This window comes from Nyctereutes procyonoides, unplaced genomic scaffold, assembly GCF_905146905.1.
Source record: "Nyctereutes procyonoides isolate TBG_1078 unplaced genomic scaffold, NYPRO_anot_genome, whole genome shotgun sequence".
Classification (NCBI taxonomy): Eukaryota; Metazoa; Chordata; class Mammalia; order Carnivora; family Canidae; genus Nyctereutes; species Nyctereutes procyonoides.
In genome coordinates, this window is record NW_026575158.1 from 2,837,288 (window position 1) to 2,862,584 (window position 25,297).

General features: G+C 37.7%; 1 protein-coding gene across 5 annotated transcripts in view; it reads right to left on the reverse strand.

Moving 5' to 3' along the window:
- Positions 1-16,922, reverse strand: part of ROBO2 (roundabout guidance receptor 2) — a 581,315-nt gene extending 564,393 nt beyond the window's left edge. For 3 of the 5 annotated variants that reach the window (XM_055313854.1, XM_055313852.1, XM_055313851.1), the window contains exon 1: positions 16,286-16,922. In XM_055313854.1, coding sequence (XP_055169829.1) covers positions 16,286-16,346 — 61 coding nt within the window. In that variant the 5' untranslated portion in view covers positions 16,347-16,922. The remainder of the gene's footprint in view (positions 1-16,285) is intronic. The other 2 variants (XM_055313855.1, XM_055313853.1) reach the window with 1 other exon arrangement.
- Between the last annotated feature and the right edge of the window lie 8,375 nt (positions 16,923-25,297).

The following is a 25,297-nucleotide window of genomic DNA, read 5'->3' on the forward strand; positions in this document are numbered from 1 at the left end:
ATCTCAAATAAACAACCCAACCTTACAACTAAAGGAGCTGGAAAAAGAACAAAACACAAAGTCTAAAGCCAACAGAAAGAAGGAAATAATAAAGATTACAGCAAAAATAAGTGATATAGAAACTAAAAAAACAACAGATCAATGAAATTAGGAGATGGTTCTTGGAAAAAAATCAATAAAATTGATAAGTCTCTATCAGATTTGTCAAAAAAAACCCTCAAATTAATAAAAATCACAAATGAGAGAGGAGAAATGAAATAACCAGGGCCACAGAAATACAAACAATTACAAGAGAATATTACGAAAAACTATATGCCAAAAAACTAGACAATCCAGGAATAAATGGATAAATTCCTAGAAACAACCACCAAAACACCAAAACTGAAACTGGAAAAAAACGGAAAACCTGAACAGACTGATAACCAGCAAAGTAGTTGAATCAGTAATCAAAAAAACTCCCAACAAATAAAAGTCCAGGACCAGACTCTTCATAGGGGAATTCTACCAAACATTTTTTTTTTTAATTTATGATAGTCACAGAGAGAGAGAGAGAGGCAGAGACACAGGCAGAGGAGAAGCAGGCTCCATGCCCCGGAAGCCCGACGTGGGATTCGATCCCGGGTCTCCAGGATCGCGCCCTGGGCCAAAGGCAGGCGCCAAACCGCTGCGCCACCCAGGGATCCCTCTACCAAACATTTAAAGAAGAGTTAATACCTATTCATTTTAAACTACTCCAAAAATAAAAAAGAAAGAAAGGAAGACAAAAAGAGAAAGCAAAGAAAGAAGAAAGAAAGAAGAAAAAGAAAGAAAGAAAGAAAGAAAGAAAGAAAGAAAGAAAGAAAGAAAGAAATTGCCAAATTCATTCCATGCAGCCAACATTATCCTAATACCAAAACCAGACAAAGACACCACTAAAGAAGAGAACTATAGGCCAAGATCCCACAGGAATATAGATGCAAAAATTCTCAATAAAATACTAGCAAACTGAATCCAACAATACATTCAAAAAATCATTTACCACAATCAAGTGGAATTTATTCCTGGGTTGCAAAGGGTGCTTCGGTATTCGCAAATCAATCAACATAATGCAACACATCAGTAAGAGATAGGATAAGAACCACATGATCATTTCCACAGACACAGAAAACACATTTGACAAAGAACAACATCCATTCATGGTAAAAATCCTCAACAAAGTAGTCTTAGAGGAAACATACCTCAACATAACAAAATCCACATTTAAAAAACTCCAACTAATGTCATTCTCAATGGGAAAAAAAACTGACAGCTTTTCTCCTAAGGTCAGAAACATGAGAAGGATGTCCACTCTCACCACTTTTATCCAATATAGTACTAGAAGTCCTAGTAACAGCAATCAGACAATGAAAAGAAATAAAAGATATCCAAATCAGTAAGTAAAAAATTAATACTTTCACTATATGCAGATGACATGAACTATATATAGAAAACCCTAAAGATTCCAGCAAAAAACTGCTAGAACTGATAAATTCAGGAAAGTTGCAGAATATAAAATTGATGTATAGAAATCTGTTTTATTTCTATATACCAATAAGGAAGCAGCAGAAGAGGTGAAAGCTGCACTCTGATAACTATAAAACCCTGAAAAAAGAAACTGAAGATGACACAAGAAATGGAAAGACATTCCATGCTCATGGACTGGAAGAACAAATACTGTTAAAATGTCTATACTACGCAAAGCAATCTACAGATTTAATGCAATTTCAATCAAAACACCAACAGCATTTTTCACAGAACTAGAAGATGGAATTCTAAAATGTGTATGGAACCACAAAAGACCCCAAATAGCCAAAACAATATTGAAAAAGAAGAGCAAAGCTAGAGGCATCACAATCCTGGACTACAAATTATGTTACAAGTTATATTACTATATATTATAGTGATCAAAACAGTATGGTACTGGCACAAAAACAGGCACATAGATCAATAGGACAGAATAGAAAATCCAGAAATAAACCCATAACTCTGGTCAATTAATCTTTGACAAGGCAAGAAAGAATATCCAGTGGGAAAAAGAAAGTCTCTTCAGCAAATGGTGTTGGGAAAACTGAAGTGCAACGTGCAAAAGATAGAAACTAGACTACTTTCTTACATCAGACACATAAATAAATTAAAAATGGATTAAAGACCTACATATGTGACCCGAAACCATAAAAATCCTATAAAAGAACACAGGCAGTAACTTCTTTGACATGGCCACAGTAACTTCTTTCTGGATATGTCTCCTGGGACAAAGGAAGCAAAAGCAAAAATAAACTACCGAAACTTCATCAAAATAAAAAGCTCCTGCACAGGGATGGAAACAACCAACAACACTAAAAGGCAACCTACATTCTCTGTTCTACCCTTCTAATGAAAATGGGTATTTTATATTCTACAACAAACTATAACCCCCAGGCCACATCTGTCTCACTCCCTGTTTTGCTATGATGCATACACAAGAAATGTTTTGTTGTTGTTGTTTTACTTTTAAATAAAAAAAAATCAGTCAAAAGGAAGCAATATTTTGAGAAACAGAAAATGGTATTTGTGATGTAAAGAAATTAAAATTTTAAATTTATGTGTCCATAAGTAAAGTGCTATAGGAACACAATCCTGCTCACATATTGTCTATGGCTACTTTTACTTTCTCTCTATAAAGACAAAGTTGAGTAGTTGTGACTGAGGAGTTCTTATGATCAGCAATGCCAGAAATAGTCACTGTTGGGCCTTATAGTTTTAAAACACCCAGTCTATAGTATCATGCTACTTCACTTAATAGTCGAGGTACCAGGAGACTACAAGAACAGGAAGGCATTGGTGAGCATTGGCAGTCAGCTCTGCATTCTTTCTGTTCTCTTGGATTTATCATTAATGATATAAAATAATCACCAAAGCTCAGGTACTAGCTTGCATGTGATGCCTATCAAACATTTGAAAATTGAAATATTTTAAATCAAGAAAGGTGATTTTTAAAATCCAATTTCAGTTTATTATTGTGCCCACTAACATCAATTTGTTAAAAATAATGAGACCAGAAGAAAAACACAAAAAAGAATTTGAACCCATGTAGCCAACCTTAGGTATTATTTTCCACTCGTTATCATTTTTGCAGATCTCTACAGAACAGACTATAAAATTTCTCACATTTCTCCTAAACTGTATAGCCCCAAAACATTCATGTCTGAGAAGATCCCACTATTGTTAAAAGTAATAAAAGAATTATGTTCTGGATCCTGTTCAGTCAATGCATCTGATTAGAATTCTTATGTATTTACAGAGTGGGCACATACTGTTTACTACCTTTCTTTTGAAATGCAATACCACTTTGTATTAATCATCCCATATAATTTTTTTTTAGATTTATTTATTTATTTATTCATGAGAGACAGACAGAGAGAGAGAGAGGCAGAGACACAGGCAGAGAGAGAAGCAGGCTCCATGCAGGGAGCCTGACATGGGACTCGATCCTGAGTCTCCAGGATCATACCCTGGGCTGACGGTGGTGCTAAACCGCTGAGCCACCTGGGCTGCCCCATCCCATGTAATTTAAATCATGAATAATTTTAAAATATGAATATTTTTCACATAAGCTTAACTCATTGCATGGAAAGTTTTGTGACTCAGTCAAGAAAAGTAGCTGGTGAAATGTTTTACATTTTTGCCAATCTTTTCCTTCAATAGTTAAAAAAAAAGGTTTAATGGGATCTATCTTAATATTGTTTCTCATTATCACAGGCTAGGATATACAGAGACAATATGTTCATCCTTCTCTAGTCTTAAGTGGATAGGGATTTTACCAAAGAATCTGTCTTTTGTACTCACTCCTGCTTCTGTTCTGCCAAAATCTCTCTCTCACAGTCTCATGGTCTAGCAATGAAGTACAAAATGAAAGAAGTATTTCGATTGCACTTCAACCACACTCATTGAAAGAGAATCTCCCTCACCAGTGATGCAACGTTCCCTCAACAGGCACTAGAATCTCTCGCCCTTTAAACTGGGACTCAACACTCCTAATCTGAATCAGATTCTCTCCTTGCACCCACTTTCATATTTACCCCCTGGGCCCCTTCAATTGTAGTGCTTTGCTGGCTTCTTCCTCTACTTAGATACCTAAATTTCTGATCATTTCCCTGAAGAATACATCTACATTTATATACAAAATAAAACATTAGTTCTTACTCTGCTAAGCATTTTTGCTTAATTTCTTTTTATCATTTTGTTCTGTACTTTTATCACTAATAAAGATGTTCAATCAGACCTCACTTGAAGCTGATCTCTAGACATCACCCACCAAATCGTTACATTTTCATCTCTGATTGCCCTTGGGTATTACCACCTCTTAACAAGCTATTTCACTTCCACGGTGTGAAAAACAGGTTGCAGGAAACATCACACAGAGCTTTTTAAATGTGGTTTGTTCTCATATTCAGACTACAATAAAGACCTATCAATGAAGAAGGTCCAGACTAGGCTGCTACATCAAAATTAAATTTAAAATGTAGAGTGAACAGCAGAATGAGAATAATTGTAAAAGAACACTAAGAGCTGGCCTACTTTACCATCTAAACATTAGCAGTCTAGATGACATGAGAATCATGCTAAAAATAATATGAAAAAGCATCTCCTTGCATCTTCTAGTTACCATACACAGGCCATCAAAATTGGAAGCATTTCTATTGATGCATCTCAGATGATTGACATGGTTCCTAAACCTCAAACAATGTACCCAATGTAATCGAGAAGTATAGAGAAGAAAGATCATAATGATAAACTCTCTAATCCTCTATGCTAAACTAGCCTGTAGATATCAACATATATACATACATACATACATGTATACATAAATAACAACTTCTTTGTAAATCACACAGTCCCTTACATCCAAGTGCTCATGGGAAACTAACACCTGCCACCCTTAACACTTTCTCATTAGATGCTTCTCTAAACTCTCAAGAGTACTGTAATTAGTTTCTTTATCAAACAAACAAAAATGTGATTTGGATGCTGTGAAAGCAATCAGCTTAGACAACGCTCTGGATAAAATGTCTAATATCATCTTTTCATCTTTTTAGTATGATGGTCATCACAAATATTGCCAAAAATATAAGAATGGTTTAAGTGGGGTTTTCTGTAAGTGTTCACTCGAGATATCTTCACATTTCAATAGTATCTTAAAGTCTATGAAAAACTATTTAAAAAAAAGACTATTTCAGGTAGTGAAAATTTAGTAACTTCTTTGTCTAAAGCTTTGACAATGTCTAAGATCTAATTTGCAAAGGAGCCAAAGTCGTATGAAGACCTTTCTTGTCTGCCTTTTCCCCCCCATTAAAAACAGAAGGTATTAATCACCCGATTTCAAAGGCAGCTGACTGATGCTATTCACTGAGTAGGGCATTCTCACTAATGTGGCCCCATGAATAACTCTCAAGGCTTTTATTATGGCTCTGAGTGGACTCTTAGCAGCACAGTCTCCCTTTAGCAAACCCTCATCCCCTCAGGCTCCAAAAGGATTATAGATAGTGGCTGAAAGAAAGCATCATTGGTAAAAACAAAAGTTTTTAAAGAGACAAAAAATGGGAGTAAAGTGGACATATTGGAGACAAGTCATGATTCATGGCCTGTACTGTGTTCTGCTTCTCTTTCTCTTACTCAATACGCTCTTTAGTTTTACTGCTGGATAAGAGGAGACCAGCCCAGTGCACTTCTCCTAGCAACCGATATCAGACAGCAAAGAAGGCATGTCATCTGCTCAAAGGGAAAACGGAAGAATTTGGGGTCATACAAAGCAAGACACATGTTCTTTTGCATTTGATCCCAAATTGATTATCAAAAAGGATTCAGTAAACGCTAAATAATTCTGTTTTATGTGAATGTTAACAATCCACAGAACTAAATATCAGCTTGTCCACTTGCTATATAGCAGAGTTTCAAATGCTGGTCCAATTCATTTCATTCAAATGTTCAGTTTTCACTTTTCCAACATCTCCCCCTCCCGACCCCAGTCTCCTATCCTTCACAGAGACTGCCCCTCCCAGGTACATGCTTACACCTCCTGGACTAGTTCTAATGAAAAGATTGTGTGTAAACTCCTATAGCGCCCTACATCCATGCCATCTTCAGCGGCTGCTTAGGAAGATAAAAACCACTTTCTGAAAAGAAAAGCTGAAAAAACTTGGAATTTAAGCTTAACACAATGAGACACATTTATTGGAGCCTCAAAAGTCTGCAGAGAGTTTCATAACATCCAACTGATGAACATCACAGGTGTTACAGTTTAACTGAAAAGAATAATAATAATTTCTAGCCTGGAAAATGTTCTTCTTAACATAAAAGTTATCTGTTGGATTGTGAGTAGAGGGCAGGCATCAAACAACACAAGTTTATTCATATCTTACAGCCATGTGTGTATGGGGCAGGGGGATAAGAGGGATCTCTGCCCAAAATCCGTACCCACATGTTGTACATTCTTTTCTCATTCTTTTTTTTCTTTCATTTGGTATTACAAGTCAACATTATCCAGGCTTTCAAATCACAAAGGCGGATTGAAACACTTAAAAACATACTTAGCTACAAAATCACCTACATGTTTTCAGGATGGTGAGCGAGGAACTCCCCAGTTAAATATGTTAGCACTACTTTTCTGGTGGAATTATTAAATAGCATTTGTGAGGAGAAAAGGAAGCTGAAAAATCAATGGAATGATAGCCAAAGATCTGTGAGACCAGGGCTCAGGTACCATGGAAATACTTTTTCACCATTAGCCTTTAACTCTTGAGATTATCACTGCAGTGAAAAAAAGTAGTTCTGAGACCATCAAATTCATGTTCTAACTCTTCATGGTCCATTTTGCAGGAAGAAAAAAGTGCTAAGGTATTATGCTCAGTTACCCAGCATTTTCTTCTTCAAAGGTTACATCCTTCTTACTCAGTTTCTCTTCCAATCGATGATCCAGGTGAAGAGGGGTTCACGTAATTGGCATTTGGGTGATGGCTTCTTGCTTTGTTGTTGACATTCGAAGCTATTTTAGAATGGACAAGCTCTTGTGAATTTAAGGAGGGGAAGGTGAAAAGCCTTCCCTAGTTTAAAAGATCAACACTGAACTTGGTTGCTAATAGCTACTCTGTTATTTGACAGTACATTAGAGTTCACTTTAAAGATATAAACACATCTTAGAATGCCTATTGCCAGGTTCCACTGAATTTCCCTTAATTTAATGTAACCCTAAAAACTATCAGATATACCTAAATGATTTAGTTTATATTTTACTACTTGCTAATATTTGGAAATACACATTACAAAACTTTTAAGTGTGCCCATGACCTTGATTTATAAAATTTATAGCCTTTTCTTATAAAGAAAGCTTCTTCATTTAATTTTTTTGAAAATCAGAAGTTCTCCCTTTTTTGATCATTCTTATGAACATTTTCATTGTAACTGTTGCATAGGTTTTAGACTTTTTTAAAAAAAAAAGAATAGTTTCAACTGGAGGTGCCTTGTTTAAACTTGAAAAGAGATGTAATAGCATAGTTGAGTTATATTCCATGTTTTCTAGCTCATTTCTAAAAAGGCTTGGGAACAAAAACTAGGAAAAAAGATCCCACATCAATCCTTACAATGGAAATTAAAAAGTGGCTATTAACTTTGTTTCCTGAGCTGAAACTGCTGGGTTTCATATGGTTCTAGTTACAGTGCCCATAAACTAAGTACATTGGTTTAAGACTATTGTTTTCTCAATATTATTATTTTTTAAATTCAATTTATTCATAAAGAAACCATGAGTTCCATGGTCATTATGTGGATGTAAATCACAAGACTAGTGAATTTTGCCTATCATTCATATTCACATCATTAAGCCCACACCAAAATATGGGGTTATACCCTATGCGGATTAGACAATAAACTGATTATTTTCAAAGACGGATGTATATGGTTTGGGATAATTTTTTTCCAGGCTAAATTTTCTCCTCCAATTGTACTCAAACATAATCATAAATGATAAGACATTAAACTAAATTACTTACAATAAGAGAATTTAAGGCTAAGCAGATGCTGGAGATTATTATACAGACAGATCTCATCTTTTTTTAAAGTAAGGATCTAAAGTCATACAATTAATTAGTAGAAGAGCAAAAGCTATAGTCTAGAGCTTCTGGCCACCCAAGGTGTGTGGTTCCACAATAGTAATGTTGTTGTACTCAGGTTATCCCTTCTGATAAACACAGATAATGGATTAATTAATGGATAATCATCAAAATTATTAGAATCAAGGTCTATCCTAAATGAAAGAAAAGTAAATGGACAAGAAAAAAATATAAGAGAAGAATGAATGCTGATTTTAAAAAGTATTTTCTGTACTAGGAGTGTTTATTTAGAACAAAGTTTGTCTTATACAGTATTGATCTTCATGGTACTCTATATCAAAAGCACCAGGGGAAAAATATTCTGGATAATATGAAAATCAGTCCTTATGAACCAAAAGGCAGATTATAAAAGCATGGTCTATTTGTTAACAAATTGCTATTTGTGGTAGTCCTCTCTTGTTTATTCCTTTCATTCATAATGCCACTCACTTGGGAATTCCATTTGTTCTGTAATCAGCATATGATGCAATGGAAATACACCTGTCACAGCACCTTTGTCACAACTGCATAGGTGTGGCCACGGATTATTCACCTTAAGATGCAACAAAGTTCTTAATCAGTCACCTGAAGACCCATGCTTGAAAGATTATGTGAAAATTATCATGAAATGCATCTCAAACATAGTTCATTAGCTTGATAGCCAAACTCCTCTTAAAATTATTTGCAGTCAATACTGGAAAGGATATAATGATATAACAAAAATAATAATAAACTACACTTAAATGGTGCTCATTAAGCACCAAGCACTCTTTAGAACATTTTACATATCATTTCTATATATAACATATATACATACATAAACATGTTTTCATATATATATACACACAGTTCATATATACACATACACGCACACATTCACTCTTCATATCAACTGTTATATACACATATAATCACCATGCCTTTTTACAGATAAAAGGCATAAAAAGTTTAAAATATTTATTCAAACTCTGTACTGTTTGTTGACTGACTCTCTTACAATAATCATCTTACACTTTGTGCCTTATGGACAAACTATGTTACAATTCAACTAGATTTCTTGCCTTTTCCCTAGCACACCTTTGTCATCTCTGTGCCATTCTTCCTATTATTTCTTTTGCTTTAATGCCATTTCCAAACTTTCTATTAAAACCCTACTCTTCCTCTAAGTGACCTCTTTGATCCCGACTTCCCTCAGATTGCACCAGCTGGAAATCATCTATTCCTTCTCTGAGTTCCCACACTATGTTGTATATACCTTCAACCACTTGTCAGACACTACTTTTGCTTTAGTGACTCAAACACATTGTATCTTCTCTTGTACAGGGTGATCTTGTTGAAAGTGGAAATTATTTAACAGGTCATTATGTTCCTCACAGAGCCCACAGCATGCCACTTGCTTATAAATGGATGCTCAATAAGCCTGTGCTAAATCAAATAGATACTCTCAACGTATCTCAAGCTATGTCTCCCATTGATATGTTCAGAAAACAGCTGGTCATTGCAGTAACAAGTCTGGAACTCCTAGCAAAGAGTTCCAGGGCTGAGAAGTTCAAAACAGTCTCTCAAGAGAAGCATGGTATAGAAATAAACATTGCTGGACCCTAGCTACAGCTCTACCATTAAGTAGCAAAGGGATCTGTGACAAAGCACATAAAATCTCTGAGCTTCAGTTCTCCATGTATCCAACCAAAGACAGAGTTGTGCTGCCTAACTGAGAAAACTTCTAGCTCTGAGGTGCTATCATTCCATAATTTATATTTAGTATTATTGAAGTCTCTGCTGAAAGTGAAAAGTTCAATGTAAGTGAATTTCATTTGTAAGACTTTTACAGGGTGATTGGAGAAGACTTAGAAGACAATCACTGAAGGGATAAGAAAGTAGTATAGATGGAAATTTAAGATATATTATTATAATATAAAACTGTCTCGCTATAAAACATCACATCAAACTCATAAAGGTCACCCAATATTTTCTTTCCAAGGTGAATTAAAAGAATATATTCACCTCATATATTGCCACTAGGAATGTAAAACTGTACAGTTGCTTTGGAAAACAGTCTTACAGTTCCTCAAAAGGGTAAACAGGGGAGTTAAGATGAGCCATCAACTCCACTCCAGGTATACACCAAAAGGAAAGAAAAATATAGGTGCACATAAAGATTAGTATACAAATGTTCACAGCAATAATATATAGAATAGCCCCAAAGCAGAAACAACTCAAATGTCCATGAACTGATTGATTCAAAGGATAAATGATAGAGGGACACCTGGGTGGCTCAGCGGTTGGGCGTCTGCCTTCGGCTCAGGGCGTGATCCTGGAGTTCTGGGATCGAGTCCCACATCAGGCTTCCTGCATGGAGCCTGCTTCTCCCTCTGCCTGTGTCTCTGCCTCTCTCTCTCTGTGTCTCTCATGAATAAATAAATTTAAAAAAAAAAAGGATAAATGATAGGGAATACTACTCTGCAATAAAAAGTAATGAAGTATTGATATGGGCTACAACATGGATGAGCCTTGAAAACATTAGACTAGGGGAAAGAAAACAGTCACAAAAGACAATATAGTATATAATCCTATTCCATAAAATGTCCAAAATCCTGGATCCTGGAGACCCGGGATCGAATCCCACATCGGGCTCCCAGTGCATGGAGCCTGCTTCTCCCTCTGCCTGTGTCTCTGCCTCTCTCTCTCTCTCTCTCTCTCTCTCTCTCTCTGACTGTCATAAATAAATTTAAAAAAATTAAAAAAAAACAATGTAATGGATGCTTAGAAGAACTGATAAATGGATAGATGTGTGGTAACCAAGTATAGTAAAATAATGCTAGAATCTAAGAAAAGATATCTGAGTTTACTGTATAATTCTTTCAGCTTTGCTATATGTTTGGAAACACTTAAAATAAAATATTGGGGGGAAATCACAAATGCACACATAAAATCGTTGATACGAGAACATATTTCAAAGAATTTACTAACAAATTGGATATGGACAATGAGAATAAGGCAAGAATGATTTCTAGTTTTGGGTCATGGAAAGTTCTTTGAATAGTGATGACATTTACTGAGCTGGAAATTACTAGAAAAAGAAGATTATATCCTCAGCTTGAGTTTAGTATTTTTTTCCTTTTTTAAAAAATTGAGATATAACTGACACATTATTTTAGTTTTAGGTATACAATAAAATGATCTGAAATCTGTATACATTGCAAAATGATCACCATAGTATGTTCAGTTACCTTCCAAGTTTGATATATTCTTATTAGATATCAAGCAAATGTCAACTAGTAAGCTGGATATGTCAAACACTGTCCAAGGCACTGGAGATACAACAATATATAGAAGAGATACAACAATATATAGAAGAGCCAAGGTATATCCTCACAGTACCTATATTCTCCTACAAAATGATTACAGCAATATAAGAAGTATCAGCATTGAGACAGACAGAAATAGGTATTTTGGGTAAGTATACTATACTTTAGATGCTATATTAAATCTCTGGGATGGTATAACATATACTTAATACATTGCAAGAGTTGATGGGAATTCCCTCTTAAAAGATTTTATGTAATTATTCATCCATGCTTTATTCAATAATTAAAAAAAGAAAATCAATATAAATACCAATGTATTTATTTAGGTTGACAAGTCTATACCTGGGGACACTATAAAAAGCTAACAATATTTTTCTTTATCTATAAAATAGCACTCTGTTCATCTGTAAATGATCATTTACATCTGAACATCTGTAAATGTTCATTGTCTGTTTGAACCCAGATCAGTAAACTTCTGTTTGCCTAGCTGGAAAAAAGATAGGATCTATGCAAAATAAGTTTGCATAAACCTATATAGTATTATAAAAGAAAAATGACAGCCAAGACCCAAATTGGATATATCCAAAGGTAACATTATTAACATGTCTCCTTTAAAGGCAGATTTTCTAAATTGTTATTCAAGAAACATATTTTCTTCACTCTTCAAATGTTTGTTTCTCTAATTCTTTCCTCCAGGTCCAAAAAAAAAGGAGGAGGAAAAGAAGAAAGAAATGAAAGAGAGAGGAAGAGGAAGAAGAGGAAGAGGAGGAGGAAAGGAAGAGGAGGAGTAGGAGAAGGAAAAAAGAAGAGTAGGAGGAGAAATAAGTAAAATGAAAATCTTTTTTTTTTCTAAAACTCAAAAAACTTAATTGCACATAAGAAGTATATGCATCTTGTACAGATTGCAGGAACTACTGCAGCAGATATCACTAGACACACACATCTCACATATCTAAGTTCCCTTCATTACTATATATGTATTCCAGTATATGCAATCTGCTTACATATCAATATTTTTATTATCAAAGATGCTATTTTATACAAACTGCTCAGGGATGAGATGACCAGAATAATAATAATAATAATTATTATTATTATTATTATTATTTTTTTTTATAATCATAACTTTTTTTCCCCTTTAAGATACTCTTTCTTTTTATGCTCTAAGAAATCTTTTGGTTTACAGTCCACATGTTGCCTAGAGTCAAAGGTTATTCAAACAAAGCCAATACAAAGTGATATTACTACATAGTTGCAAGAACAAATTTCAGGGTACTTTTATGGAGTTTAAGTTCTGAAATAGACTATATATGGCTCTGATAATGAGCCCATTACTAAAAGTCACTTTAGTAAAATGTATAAACCTGTATGAGATTATGTGTCTACACTATGTGCACACGTTATCTTTATCTCCCCAAATATCATGTGTGCCATTTTCATTTAAGAATAATTAAAAATAGGGATCCCTGGCTGGCTCAGAAGTTTAGTGCCTGCCTTCGGCCCAGGGCGTGATCCTGGAGTTCCGGGATCGAGTCCCACATCGGGCTCCTTGCATGGAGCCTGCTTCTCCTTTTGCCTGTGTCTCTGCCTCTCTCTCTCTCTGTGTCTCTCATGAACAAATAAATAAACTCTTTTTTTTAAAAAAGAGAATACTTAAAAATTGAAGATAAGAACATTATTGTCACTTTAAAAACATCTCTTCACAACTGTTGTATAATTAATGAATTGACACAACGCACAGGAAATAGATGCAATTAAAAAGCATTGTGGTAACTGATGTTTAGTTCCCTATAAATGACTATAAAACCATACTCTTGTTTAAAAATAAAGAAAATCTGTAGAACAAAAGCTAAACTTAATACATATTCTCTTATGGAACAGTAATGATAAATATGTATGTGGTTCATTAATCTGTATCAAATGAGAAAATCTTTATTTACATCCAAAATAGAAAAGTTTGTCCCTAGTTCTCAACTAACTTAATGTTTATTCTCTATGGATTCCTACAGACACAAGGTACCAAAAAAAAAAAAAAAATCATAAACAGTATTAGCAGATATCTTCTATGAGAAGGCAAAACTCCACCATTTTTCATATACTATAAAAATGCACATATAAATAACCCACCAAGCAAATTTCAATGCAAATCTATGTATCATTTGTCACTGAATAAAATTAATTTCTGTGTCTAGCACAAGGATAGTCAGTATATCTTTGAAATGGTACAAGCTTCTCTAAATTTGAAATTCATGGGGAGAATAAGCACACACTTCTAAGAAGGATAATAAGTAAACAGAAATCACAGAATCCTGGAAGAGAAATAGCCTTAGAGATCCTAAAACCAGCCCCCTCATTATAGATGTGAACGCTCAGTCCCAGTGTGTCGGAATAGCCTAGAGGGCAGTGTTGTCTACATCCCAAATTTTCAACAATCCCCATGGAGAGGCTGTCATCATTCTGGAGTAAACCAAAGGCAATCCAATGTCAGATATATGCTTTATGTACTCATTCAGTAAGTGTCCACAGCTTAATTTGCTTCAAAAGTAGTAGATGCTGAATACAAAAACTAGTTTCTCACACACACACACACACACACACACACACACACACACACACAAATTCACCATTACCTTTTCAACTTTTCAACCTTGGGTATTTTTCACTACGTTACCATGAATTTTACTGCACAATTACAGTCCAGACATAAACTTCCCCTTTATCCTATAATACTAAATCAGAACAAAGGTCCTAGGTGTGTCTCTGGAGCATAAGAGGTGAGGTAGGGGGAGAAGGAAGAAAAGAAGGGAGAGAGGTACGAAGAGAGGGAGGCAGGCTAGGAGGAGAGAGGGAAGGAAGGAGAGAGATGATGTCTTGCTACGCTGTTCCAGCAAGCTGGTTAATTGCATTTGTTTCATATACCTCCAAACACTCTGGTACATTAATTACATTCTGTAACACCAAGCTCTTCTGATTCCCTCTGTCACTTCCACTGAGCAATTTAATTGTATTCCTCTTAGCTACACACTAATTCAAAAAAGAAAGAAGAGGGAAGGAAGGAAGGAAGGAAGGAAGGAAGGAAGGAAGGAAGGAAGGAAGGAAGGAAGGAAGGAAGGAAGGAAGGAGAAAGAAAAAGAAAGAAAGAAAGAAAGAAAGAAAGAAAGAAAGAAAGAAAGAAAGAAAGAAACAACTAGCTGATAATTCTGTCACCTAATATATAGTTTATACATGCATTCCTGGTATTGAAATATACAAATCCATGCTTTATGAGGACATATTATCCAAAAAGTCATATCAAAGTCTTCTTGTCATGACAATCAAACACACTTGGGAGAAATACGTAAACCTTTTGGTTAGGGCAATGTATATGTACTGTAAAGGTAAATGTACTGAAGAAGAAAATGCGTGGTGAATGATTAGGGATGACTATAGACACTGTCACAGTGTGATTCACGATGATTAATTCCGAAACATCTACTGCTTAGAAGGGAAAAAGGAAAAGCGGCGTGGCCGCGCGAATGCCTTGCCTACTACCGCTGGGGGCAAAGGTACTCATGTAGCCCATGATTGAAAACAGCCACTTGACAGTAGGTAAACTCATCTGTACTGCCTCACGTTTATGGAAAGCCTTCCTGCTTTGAGTCCGATGCATTGGGTTCTGTGCAGCAGCAGCTGCCAGGAACAAAGTTAGCTCCTACAGGCGGGCAAAAATAGGCAGTGTCCCAAATAATGAATTCGTCCACAATGCAAATGCTGGAGGAAAGTTTACGTAGCAACAAGCTACCATGGTGGCTCAAATATTTGGACCAATACACAGATTCTTTACAAGTACAATAGTTACGAATCTGAAGCACTACAATCCACATTTTCAGGAAAACAAACAAACAAACATGCCCCAGGCTTCTCTTTATACAAATTCTTTCCATCGATTAGAAAATTAAGGCTCCCGGAAGGTTAATACCAAGCGTTCTTTCGACTTTTCTCTTATGAACAAAAAAGCACGTTAATGACTACTTTCCACTCATCATTCCAAAGAGCTACATAAAAGATCTTGCCATCCTCTCACAAGAAACTGACATCCTGTGAAAATATCCCAGGAAACCACATCTGAACAAAAGACAGGAGAATCAGAGGCAGAATGCTGTCTGCTTGATAGACTGACTCAACCTAGAGGGAGACACCTAGGGCACCTGTTTCAGATCCCCATTGTGTCTGCCACTGGGGACTGGGCTCAGCGTTCTCTGTGCCCCCCGGCCAGCCCAGAGCTTATGCTTCCCCCTTCCTGGAGCCTCGCCCAGTCTCACTTTTGACAGTTTTCTCCCTATGATCTAAATTCTTGATTCTGATTTCACACTAGAAGAGCACTCAGCCGCACACAAGTGATACCCATTGATCCCTGAGATACCCTGTCTCAAATTCCTAACCCACTGAACCTTCCCTGAAGTGTCCATTACTATTTTCCTTCAATTGAATTTCTAAGCCAAAGTTCAGATACAAGAGCAAACAGCAAAAGGGAGCAGGCACAAGAGTATTCAAGAGATCTGCTTTAATGTTCCTTTTTCTAACAAGACGGAGAGCCCATTATTTATTACCCAACTCCTCAATTAATTAAGAAAATTACAACAATAACAACAATAGGTGACTACAAACACATCCCACTTGCAGCGGTCTAGAAACAAAGACTTAAAATCTGGGTCCCCCAAAAGCCCCTGTTTCTGCTCAAAAGGGGCTAACAGACATAATGTCATTTTATTTATAGCCCACAACACACTCAGAAAGAAATGAGGGTTTTTTTTTTTTTAGGGGGGAGGGGGAAGAATAAAAGTATTTTTAACTTACCATCAACCGGAACATATAACAATCCACAGAGCAGTAGTTGTGTAAACATCAGCCGACTCATTTTGACATATTAAAAAGGATCCAGAGTGTTTAAGAAACCAATCCCAGAGCAAAAGTACAAAAATAAGTATCAAAAAAAGAGGTAGGTCCAAAGTTTAGACTTTCCTAGATGCTAATTAAAGTCCAGAAGAGCAAGTCGCAAGACCAGAAGGGGTTAGTGGAGAGGTCTTGAATGGGGCACGTTTAGATCCATCCAGATTAGCAGAGGGCACTCCAAAGGCTGCTGTGTTTCCACCCTCTGGCTTCCCAAATTCCCACAAATTCAGCCCAGCCGGAGGGATTGATTATTCGAGGGCGTGTAACCCCCTCTCCTCAGGCTCCATTGCCATCCAAAGCCAAGTTCTTTCTTCGGAAGTCAGGAAGACGAAGGGGGAGGCAAAGACCTAATTCCTAGAAAGTGTTCCACAAAGTTGCCAGCGCGCGGCCGCAGAAGCATTGGGCTGCCTACTGGGTTTCCTTCCCCGGTCTCCGTCTCGGTGGCAGCTCCACGTCCAGAGTTGGTTTTTTGTTTGTTTGTTTTTTGTTTTGTTTTTTGTTTTTTGTTTTTTTTTTTTTTTTTGCTTTGTTGGTTTTGGTTTTTTTTTTTTTTTTTTTTGGTTGGTTTTGTTGGTTTTAGTTAGTTTGGTTGTTTTTTTTTTTTTTTTTTTTTCACTTAACTTCCATAATAAGGAGGTGTCAGAGCAACACTTTGCAGGCGCCCGACCCGGCGGGCCTGTCCTCTGCAGCCCCGTTGCCTCCCTCCGCCACTCGCGTCTCCGAAAGAGGCAAAGAGGAATCAGGACGACTCGGGTGGAGACTCCGAACTCCGACTCGGCGGGGCTGCGAGGGAGGGAGGGAGCGCGGGGCAGGGCCGAGGCGGCGGCGCCCCCCCCGCGGCCCGCCTCCGAGCGGCCGTGCCCCCCGCGGCTGCGGGCGCCCGCAGGGCCGGCGAGGGAGCCCCGGGCCGGGGAGCGCGCCGAGAGCGAGCGAGCGCGCAGCGCAGTCCGCCGCCCGCGCGGGTCGCAGCCGCCCGTCCCTGCGCTCCAGCCGCCGCCGCCGCCGCCGCAGAGCGTCCGCCTCCTCCTGCAGCTGCCGAGCGTGGAAGGACTCGGAGGAGGGAAGGCGCGGAGGCGGGCGGGGCGGGGAGGAACGGGAGCGGCTCGGAGTCGGCCCCGGGGAGGGGCGGGGCGGGGTGAGGACGGGTGCGCTGAGCTCTCCACCGCCGGAGCCCGCCCCCCGCACGTGCAGGGGGCGCCAGCCCGCCGGGCAGCCGCGGCGGAGGGGCGGGGAGCCGGGGCTCCTAGGGGGACGGAAACGAGCCCGTTTGGAGCCCAAGCCGCCCCCCGCTCCGGGCCTCCGCGCCCCCCTCCTGCCAGCCCCGGGAGGGGGCAGGTGGGCTCCGGTCTCCCGCTGCTCGCGGCGCCCCGTTTAACGGGCAGGTAATTTTCGCGGTGAGTGATTTCATGGAAGCCCCTCCTGGCCGTTCCGCCCTCCGTCCGCCGTGGATGCACGCGCGCTTTCTGGAAAAAGATGATCCTCCGGAACCCAGGGCGCAGCCTCACTCCCCGTTGAAATCACACAAACACTCAGTCTTCACCTTTTAGCAGAATGAGAAGCTGGGCGGGAGGGGGGAGAGGAAAGGAGGCAAAACACAACCACCTTTTGGAGCGGAAAGGTCGTGTGTGGGTGCTTCCTACGTCGTTAAAACGGCACAAGAAAAAAAAAAAAAACGGGGGGTGGGGGTGCGAGATCTCTAGCCTCCACCGGCTCCGTTTAGCAAGATGTACGGCCCCTGAGGAATCCCGGGGTGGGGTGGGGGGTGGCACCCCCGCTTAGGCTGCTCCGTTGCCTTATGACCCCTCAAAGAGGAGCTTGACGCCGCATCGTGGGACGCAAGGAGTTGGGCGCGAGATGCCTGGGTCGGGGACGGGGTCAGGGACGTGGGCCGAGGAGCGTATCCCGAAGCTCTTACCCCCCCTCCCCCCCACACACACACACCAGCACGTCTGAAAGGAAATTCGGAAAACACAGGATGGAGGAAAGCTGAAAAGCCACTGAGCTAAAAGAAGCTCAAAAAGAGCCGAATTCCAGCCCAAAGATGACAAACCCTGGAAACTAAGGCAAAAACCACCAAGTGAATGCCATCAGGACGGGGGATGATTACGGGAAGCCACGTTAGATCAAAGGGATGCCAGTGACGGCGGTGCCCCGGGGTGGCCGGGGTGGCCTGGCCCACGTGCGATCACGGGCTCGCTGGTAGCTGTCTGAGGCTTGTTCCGGGGATTAGAAGGCGGGTTCTGGGAACTCACGCAGTCCCCGAGCCCTGCTGACGGCTGGATAGTGGGTCTTTAGTTCCCCCTACTGGAAAACATCGGGAACGAGGCCCTCCGACGGAGGCGGCTGCTGAGGAGCCTTTTGTTTGGTGGATGCGTTTTGGTGGTGTCACTTGATTTGGCTCTCCCTTGCCCATTGTGGACGTGATGTTGTGTGTTTCAAGAAAAAAAAAGAAAAAGAAAAAGGTCAGGGACGCTTAAGCAATGAGGAGAGCCCTTGGGCATCTCAGCATACTTGAAAATTATGGTGATGAAATAATTTTGCAAAAGAATAAAACCAACCACTCTCCTTGTGAAGCATTAAGAGTAATTTCGGCAACTTTTGATATACACCATGTAGTTGTAAAGTTTAAAAAGCGCATTAATGTGCTAAAGGTATCCTCACAGTAGTGATTCTGACTGCGTTATCGTTTTACCACCCTATGAAAGAAAGGCTAAACATGTTCACATGTTTTTTTGGTTTTGTTTTGTTTTGTTTTTTTCTTTTTCCCCAAAGAGCCAAATCTCAAGTAATACTGTGGTCTGGGAAAACCCCAAAATTCATTGGAATAACATCTCTCTTTCTGTAATACCGAAAAATAACTGATAATTCTTTAAACATGTATTTTAGACGTTTGGACTAAGATTGAAAGTAACGGATTATAAAGTCTACCTCATTCCTCTAAATAATGTACACTCTCCCGTGCACAGTCTCTATCTCGATCAAATTACAAATACTCTGACAATAGAGTCTCCCTAATAAAATAATTCAGAAATTAAAATGATGCGGATTTTAAATACTTAAATTTTAACATAGATCTCAGAAAGGAACATACTAGAATATTTCACCTGGAGGAGTTTTCTCATGGCTGTTAGCTTATAGGACAAAAGATGGATTCCATGTTATAGTTGATAGACTCACCTTCAATAGATGCTTTTCCTTAAGTGATCTCTAAAATCACTCAGAGGCAGAAAGAATGTGTGTGGGAAGAAGGGGGGATAGGTTGGAGAATGACCTACGATTTACTATCATCCTCTAAGGCAGAAAAGTGTGGCCTCATAGGTTGCAGAAAGTTGTCCTTCTGTAGAATATGACAAATGACCTCATGGGGAGAAAAGGATTATTCAAAGGAAATGGCTTTGATTATATTTACTTGGCATTTTTGGGCCAAGCCTCATCGTTTTGCATTCATAATACTTTATCATTTGCAAGTGGCAAAGAAGGCCAGTGATTTCAGTCTGGTGCCACTTTTTGTTGTACAACACCTACATTCTGTAATAGTGTCTACAACAAAGGAAATTTGAAGTACATGTTTTCTGCTTTTCTCCAAGATAAGTTCATAAGTGATATTTTAAGTGAATGTCTTGTCGGTATCTCATTTGACATTAAACATGACTTAGGAAAACTAATATATTCTTTTAAAAATCTCATACCAAGTGGTGGTTTAAGATTATGAACAAAACTCTCACACTGTCAGCAACAGTGAGAGTCAGCAGACAGAAATGTAATATGAACAACGTTAAGTCCAAGGCGGAACAAAGACATCTTCTGGGAGATTTGACAAGATCTATATTAGAGAAATGTGTATATTTCAATTAAATTTAGCACACTTCTAGTGAGCACTGCCTATGTAAAAAATTGATTTCTTACTCTATTATTTTCTTAAAGCAAAATCTTTAAAACCTGAACATTCTACTAGAAGTTGGAAATTCAAAAATAATTTTTCAAAACAATTTCAAGGGACGCCTGGGTGGCTCAGCGGTTTGGCGCCTGCCTTCGACCCAGGGTGTGATCCTGGAAACCTGGGATCGAGACCCACGTCAGGTTCCCTGCATGGAGCCTGCTTCTCTCTCTCTGCCTCTCTTTCTGCCTGTGTCTCTGCCTCTCCCTCTGTATCTCTCATGAATAAATAAATAAAATCTTAAAAAAAAAAAAAACAATTTCAAAAAGAAGTTAGAAATTCAATTTTAGCAGTGCTTCAGCTTCAAAACATTTTTTTTAAGGTTTTCAGTAAGACAAAAAGCTAGAAATGGCTTAAAATGGTGAAGTCCCACCACCACTGAATCAGAATTTAAGATTCAGAAAATTAAGTGGCCTTTGGTTTCAATATCTTTCCAAATACGAATTGTTTTTTCTTCTCTAAACAAGCAGCTGAATCGAGAAATGTGCATGGAAATCTAGGCTCCTTTTATGTAAAACTTGGAATGGTATTATTATGTACTCAAAATGTGCCTACCAGATAAACATATATTTTAATACATCTAAAGACAACTGTGTGTAAGAGACTATAATTAACCCTAATTTGGGTAAGGTGATCAAATGGCCTTCTTTGTGATAGTTCTTCTAAGTTGCCATTCATGGAGAACCGTAAAATACTCATCTGAAGGCAATCTGCACAATATAGGATATAAAATATTAAATATTTCTTTTCCATGCCATTTATACCTTCAAAAATGTGGTATAAATGGAAAAATCCCAATCCATTTTTTCACTCCTTCCAATATACTCTTGTTATAATTGTAAGATAGTATATACAGGCAAATCAAAGGTTTGATCCAGGATGATAATTTTAATATCTGCCACCATGTGGTAAGCACTTACTCTGTGTCAGGGATTTTTCTAGTTTCTTAAGAATTCACCATAGTGTTTAATTCCTATAAAACCTTTTTTATGTGTGTGATATTATTCCTATTGTGATATTATTCCTATTGTGATATTATTGAGATGAGAATATCGAAGATTAGATGTCTCACCCAAGTTAATAAAAGGTGCAGTACCCCTTTGAATCCAGAACTGATCACAAAACCTAGGCTGAGTGTTAGGCTGTTTCCCAGGATTACTTGTGATACTTTCCACATTATAGAAACACTTTAATAAATTGCTTTGATTGATAACTTTAAGAAAGTCCTTGATGCACTAAAAATATGGAAATATGTAATCAGTATTTGTTTTCAAAAGTGAAGAATTTCTTAGTCAAGAGATCACCATTTGTTATCTGTTCAATTTCAATTTTTTTATATGATTGTCTTAGCATGCTATACAGAAATACCACATTTAGATGAAATGTATGGGTTATTATCTACAAAAGGATTCTAGACAAAATAAGCGGAGTATAAAAAACCCAGATCAGGAATCCCTGGGTGGCGCAGCGGTTTAGCGCCTGACTTTAGCCCAGGGCGCGATCCTGGAGACCCGGGATCGAATCCCACGTCCGGCTCCCGGTGCATGGAGCCTGCTTCTCCCTCTGCCTGTGTCTCTGCCTCTCTCTCTCTCTCTCTCTCTCTCTCTCTCTGTGACTGTCATAAATAAATAGAAAAAAATTAAAAAAAAAACCCAGATCAGAGATTGAGTCATTCCCTCTAATATCATTTTTTATTACTTCCACCTTGTTTCTAAAGTGATTTGAGGAAGCTAAAGTAAATTACTTATTTTTCTGAAGTATGTTCTATCTAATTTCAATCAATTCACCTTCAAGGATTCATCAATACTCTTATATATAGTAAATCTGCCTACCTATGTATCTGTTGATGATTAGTACTTTGGGTGCATGTGTAATTATTAAAATATTCTATTTTTAGAAATCTGGAATTTAAGGTAACTAATATGTAGCAATCTTTCATAAAAATAGAGTATTTCCTCCCAAATACCATCTCTTGTGATCAAGAAGAATATTTTTCTTTCTTTAGAATTAAAATCAGTTTGGAAAATCATTTTCTATCTTGACTGAAAAGTTGGGTGATACATTCAAACTTAATATAGCTTTTAAATCAATAAAATATTAATGTAATGTGTAATATCAAGGTATAATTTCTCTAAGTGTGTACATCTTAAAATTTGGAATTTTTAAAAACACAGAGAAACATCTCAGAGTTCATTGAAAATATTGTATCTTCATAATATCAGTACTCCCCAGTCTAAAGTTGCCCATCCTGCTCCGCTGCTTCCATTTTAGTAATCTGTGAACCCTCAACCTCTGCCAAAGTTAAAAATTAGCTCTTTGGTAGCAAAGCTGATAACCTCTCACCTAGATTGGAAAAGTGTTTTTATAGAATAAGCAAAGTTGCCAACCTCACAAACAACAAGCACAGCTCTCTGTCCTCTAACCATGACAGGCTAGGTTTTGCATGTGTGCATAGTCTTTTTTTGCTCCATATTTTATAATGTCTATTTAAAGCTTTTGAGTTCTTATTTTATTATATAGCCTAATTTCAATGACGTTAAGTAATACACTTTTTGCTATTTTTACATCACAATATCATGAACCAAAGAAAATCCCTTTGATTCTTTGCCAAACTATTTCAAGTCCATCTGCTCCAATCTGGGCTTTGTATAATTGAATTTTAGCAATGCATAACTGTAATCCTAATAAGGAAAATTTTTAAGAATCCAAAAGAGAATTTCTGTTGTTCTTAAAAAGAAGGAATTGTCAAAGATGTGAGAAAAGACTTCTTATATCTATAGGTCTCAGATTTTTATAGTTATCTGTTCACTGAGTGTCTTTTAGACATATTTAATAATGGAGTCTTCAAATTCAAAAGAAGTTGCTTATTCTCTTTTACAATAATATCATGGAATTAATCCAAGGGCACATGTAATCCAATTGAACTGCCTATGTTTCTATCATACAGAAGAACTAATCTGGGAGCAGATTCTGATTTTCTTCCAATATCCAAATTATCTTGTTTCTGCCTGATAAAATAACTTCTGACTTCCTGTGGAGTATTTGAAGTCCTTTTTTACAACAAATACTAAGTTTTTACATGTTAGATACCATCAGGAAACTTAGATAATATTGTTTAGCTTAAAAATACGAGAGATGTAAGTATACATTCTCTTCCTTAAATGATAAAGTGGACTAAATGAATGAACTCATCTGGTCTAACTTCACAGACAAACCTGCAAATGAAAGAATAAAATGATATATAAATTACTTCATGTCAAAATATTTTAATTTGGATGAAAATTCTCTCTTAAGCAGTGATTTATCTTCTACTTAACAAAAAGGAATATAGAAATGAATGATTTTTGTAATTTCAGTTTGTCCATTATATACTGATACTAATGTCAAGGGACCAATGGACTCAATGATTAATATTGGGAAATTGCTGGTACAATTTTTGACAACTTAATACAAACTGTACGGTTCCCCTATTGCATTAGCTTGTTTTGATTTTGAATATATTTTCTTTCTTTCCAATAACTATTTCCTTACATTTATAGGAATATAAAATTTAAATTTACAGTTTACCCGATATATGTTGCACATCTAAATTTATGATTTTTAACAATGAAAAAGTTTCACCAAATCTGTCCTTTAATTTTTGTTTTTGGTTTTGTGTTTTATTTTTTTTTGTTTATTTTCTTATTTTTTTATTTTTAAAATATTTTATTTATTTATTCATGAGAGACACACAGAGAGAGAGAGAGAGGCAGAGACACCGGCAGAGGGAGAAGCAGGCTACATGCAGGGAGCCCGATGTGGGACTCCATCCCGGGTCTCTAGGATCACGCCGTGGGCTGAAGGCAGGCATTCAACCGCTGAAGCCACCCAGGCTTCCCTGTTTTTTGTTTTTTTAAAGATTACTTATTTAACATTCTATCCTTCATTGATCTGACAAACCTGAGTGTTTGAAGTACTAATTGTTATAGATGGGGCCAATGAAAATTATGTAGCTGATGATCACTGAGGGATTTTTTTTTTAAGTTTGTCTACAGCTGGCTTAAGTCCAGGTTATTACTTATCTATTATTTAGTTTCTTCCTTCTCCAGTTCCCTCCAAACATACACGTTAGAAAGAGATTCTATCAGTCACTTATGTGCCTGACTCTTGGTTTCAGCTCAGGTTGTGACAGGGTCCTGAGATAGAGCCCCTGTCAGGCTCTGCACTCAGCATGGAGTCTGCCTGAAAAATTCTGTCTCTCTCTCTTCCTCCCCTCCCTCTGCTCTCTCTCTCTTTCTGGAATAATTAAAAAAATAAATCTTAAAAAAAGTTGTTATATCACAAGGCTGGATGAACATTTACAGGGTCTCTGGGTATCTCTTTTCCAGCCTTCATTCTGAATATTGTTTAAACTATCAAAAAGACATGAGAATTTATTTTAAAGACTTCAAGAGATTTTATAGTATTCTTAAGTAAACTATTCATTTACCATCAGGAAAGTTTTAGTTTAATCTAAATGTGAAGTAACCATTCTACCTCATTATCTCTGCTAGAAGAGATGATAAATGGGTACCTAAATAGAGCATGTGCCAGATCTGGATCAAGTGGATCTGGATTCTGATGTTGGTTCTACCATCCACAGTGTGATCATAACAATTGCCTCAACTGAAACAAAGATAATCTCAGAAGAGAGAGAGATCTGTCTACTCAGAAGAGCATTTGGATGATGCATTTAAGTACCTTGGCACAAAATAAATTTTAACTAGTTTCCAACATTTTGGTCATTGGAGTGTACTAATGAATCTCTGTCATGGTGGCAGAGACAATGCTGAATGTTAAACCAGAATCATCTTTCCTTCTTTCACTCAGAGCTTGGCCAAGTCTCTCTCTCTCTCTCTCTCTCTTTCAAAATAAATAATAAAATCTTTTTTTTTTTCCAAAACAGATTTTATTTATTTATTTGAGAGGTGGTGAGGGGGAGAGAGGAGGAGAGAAGCAGA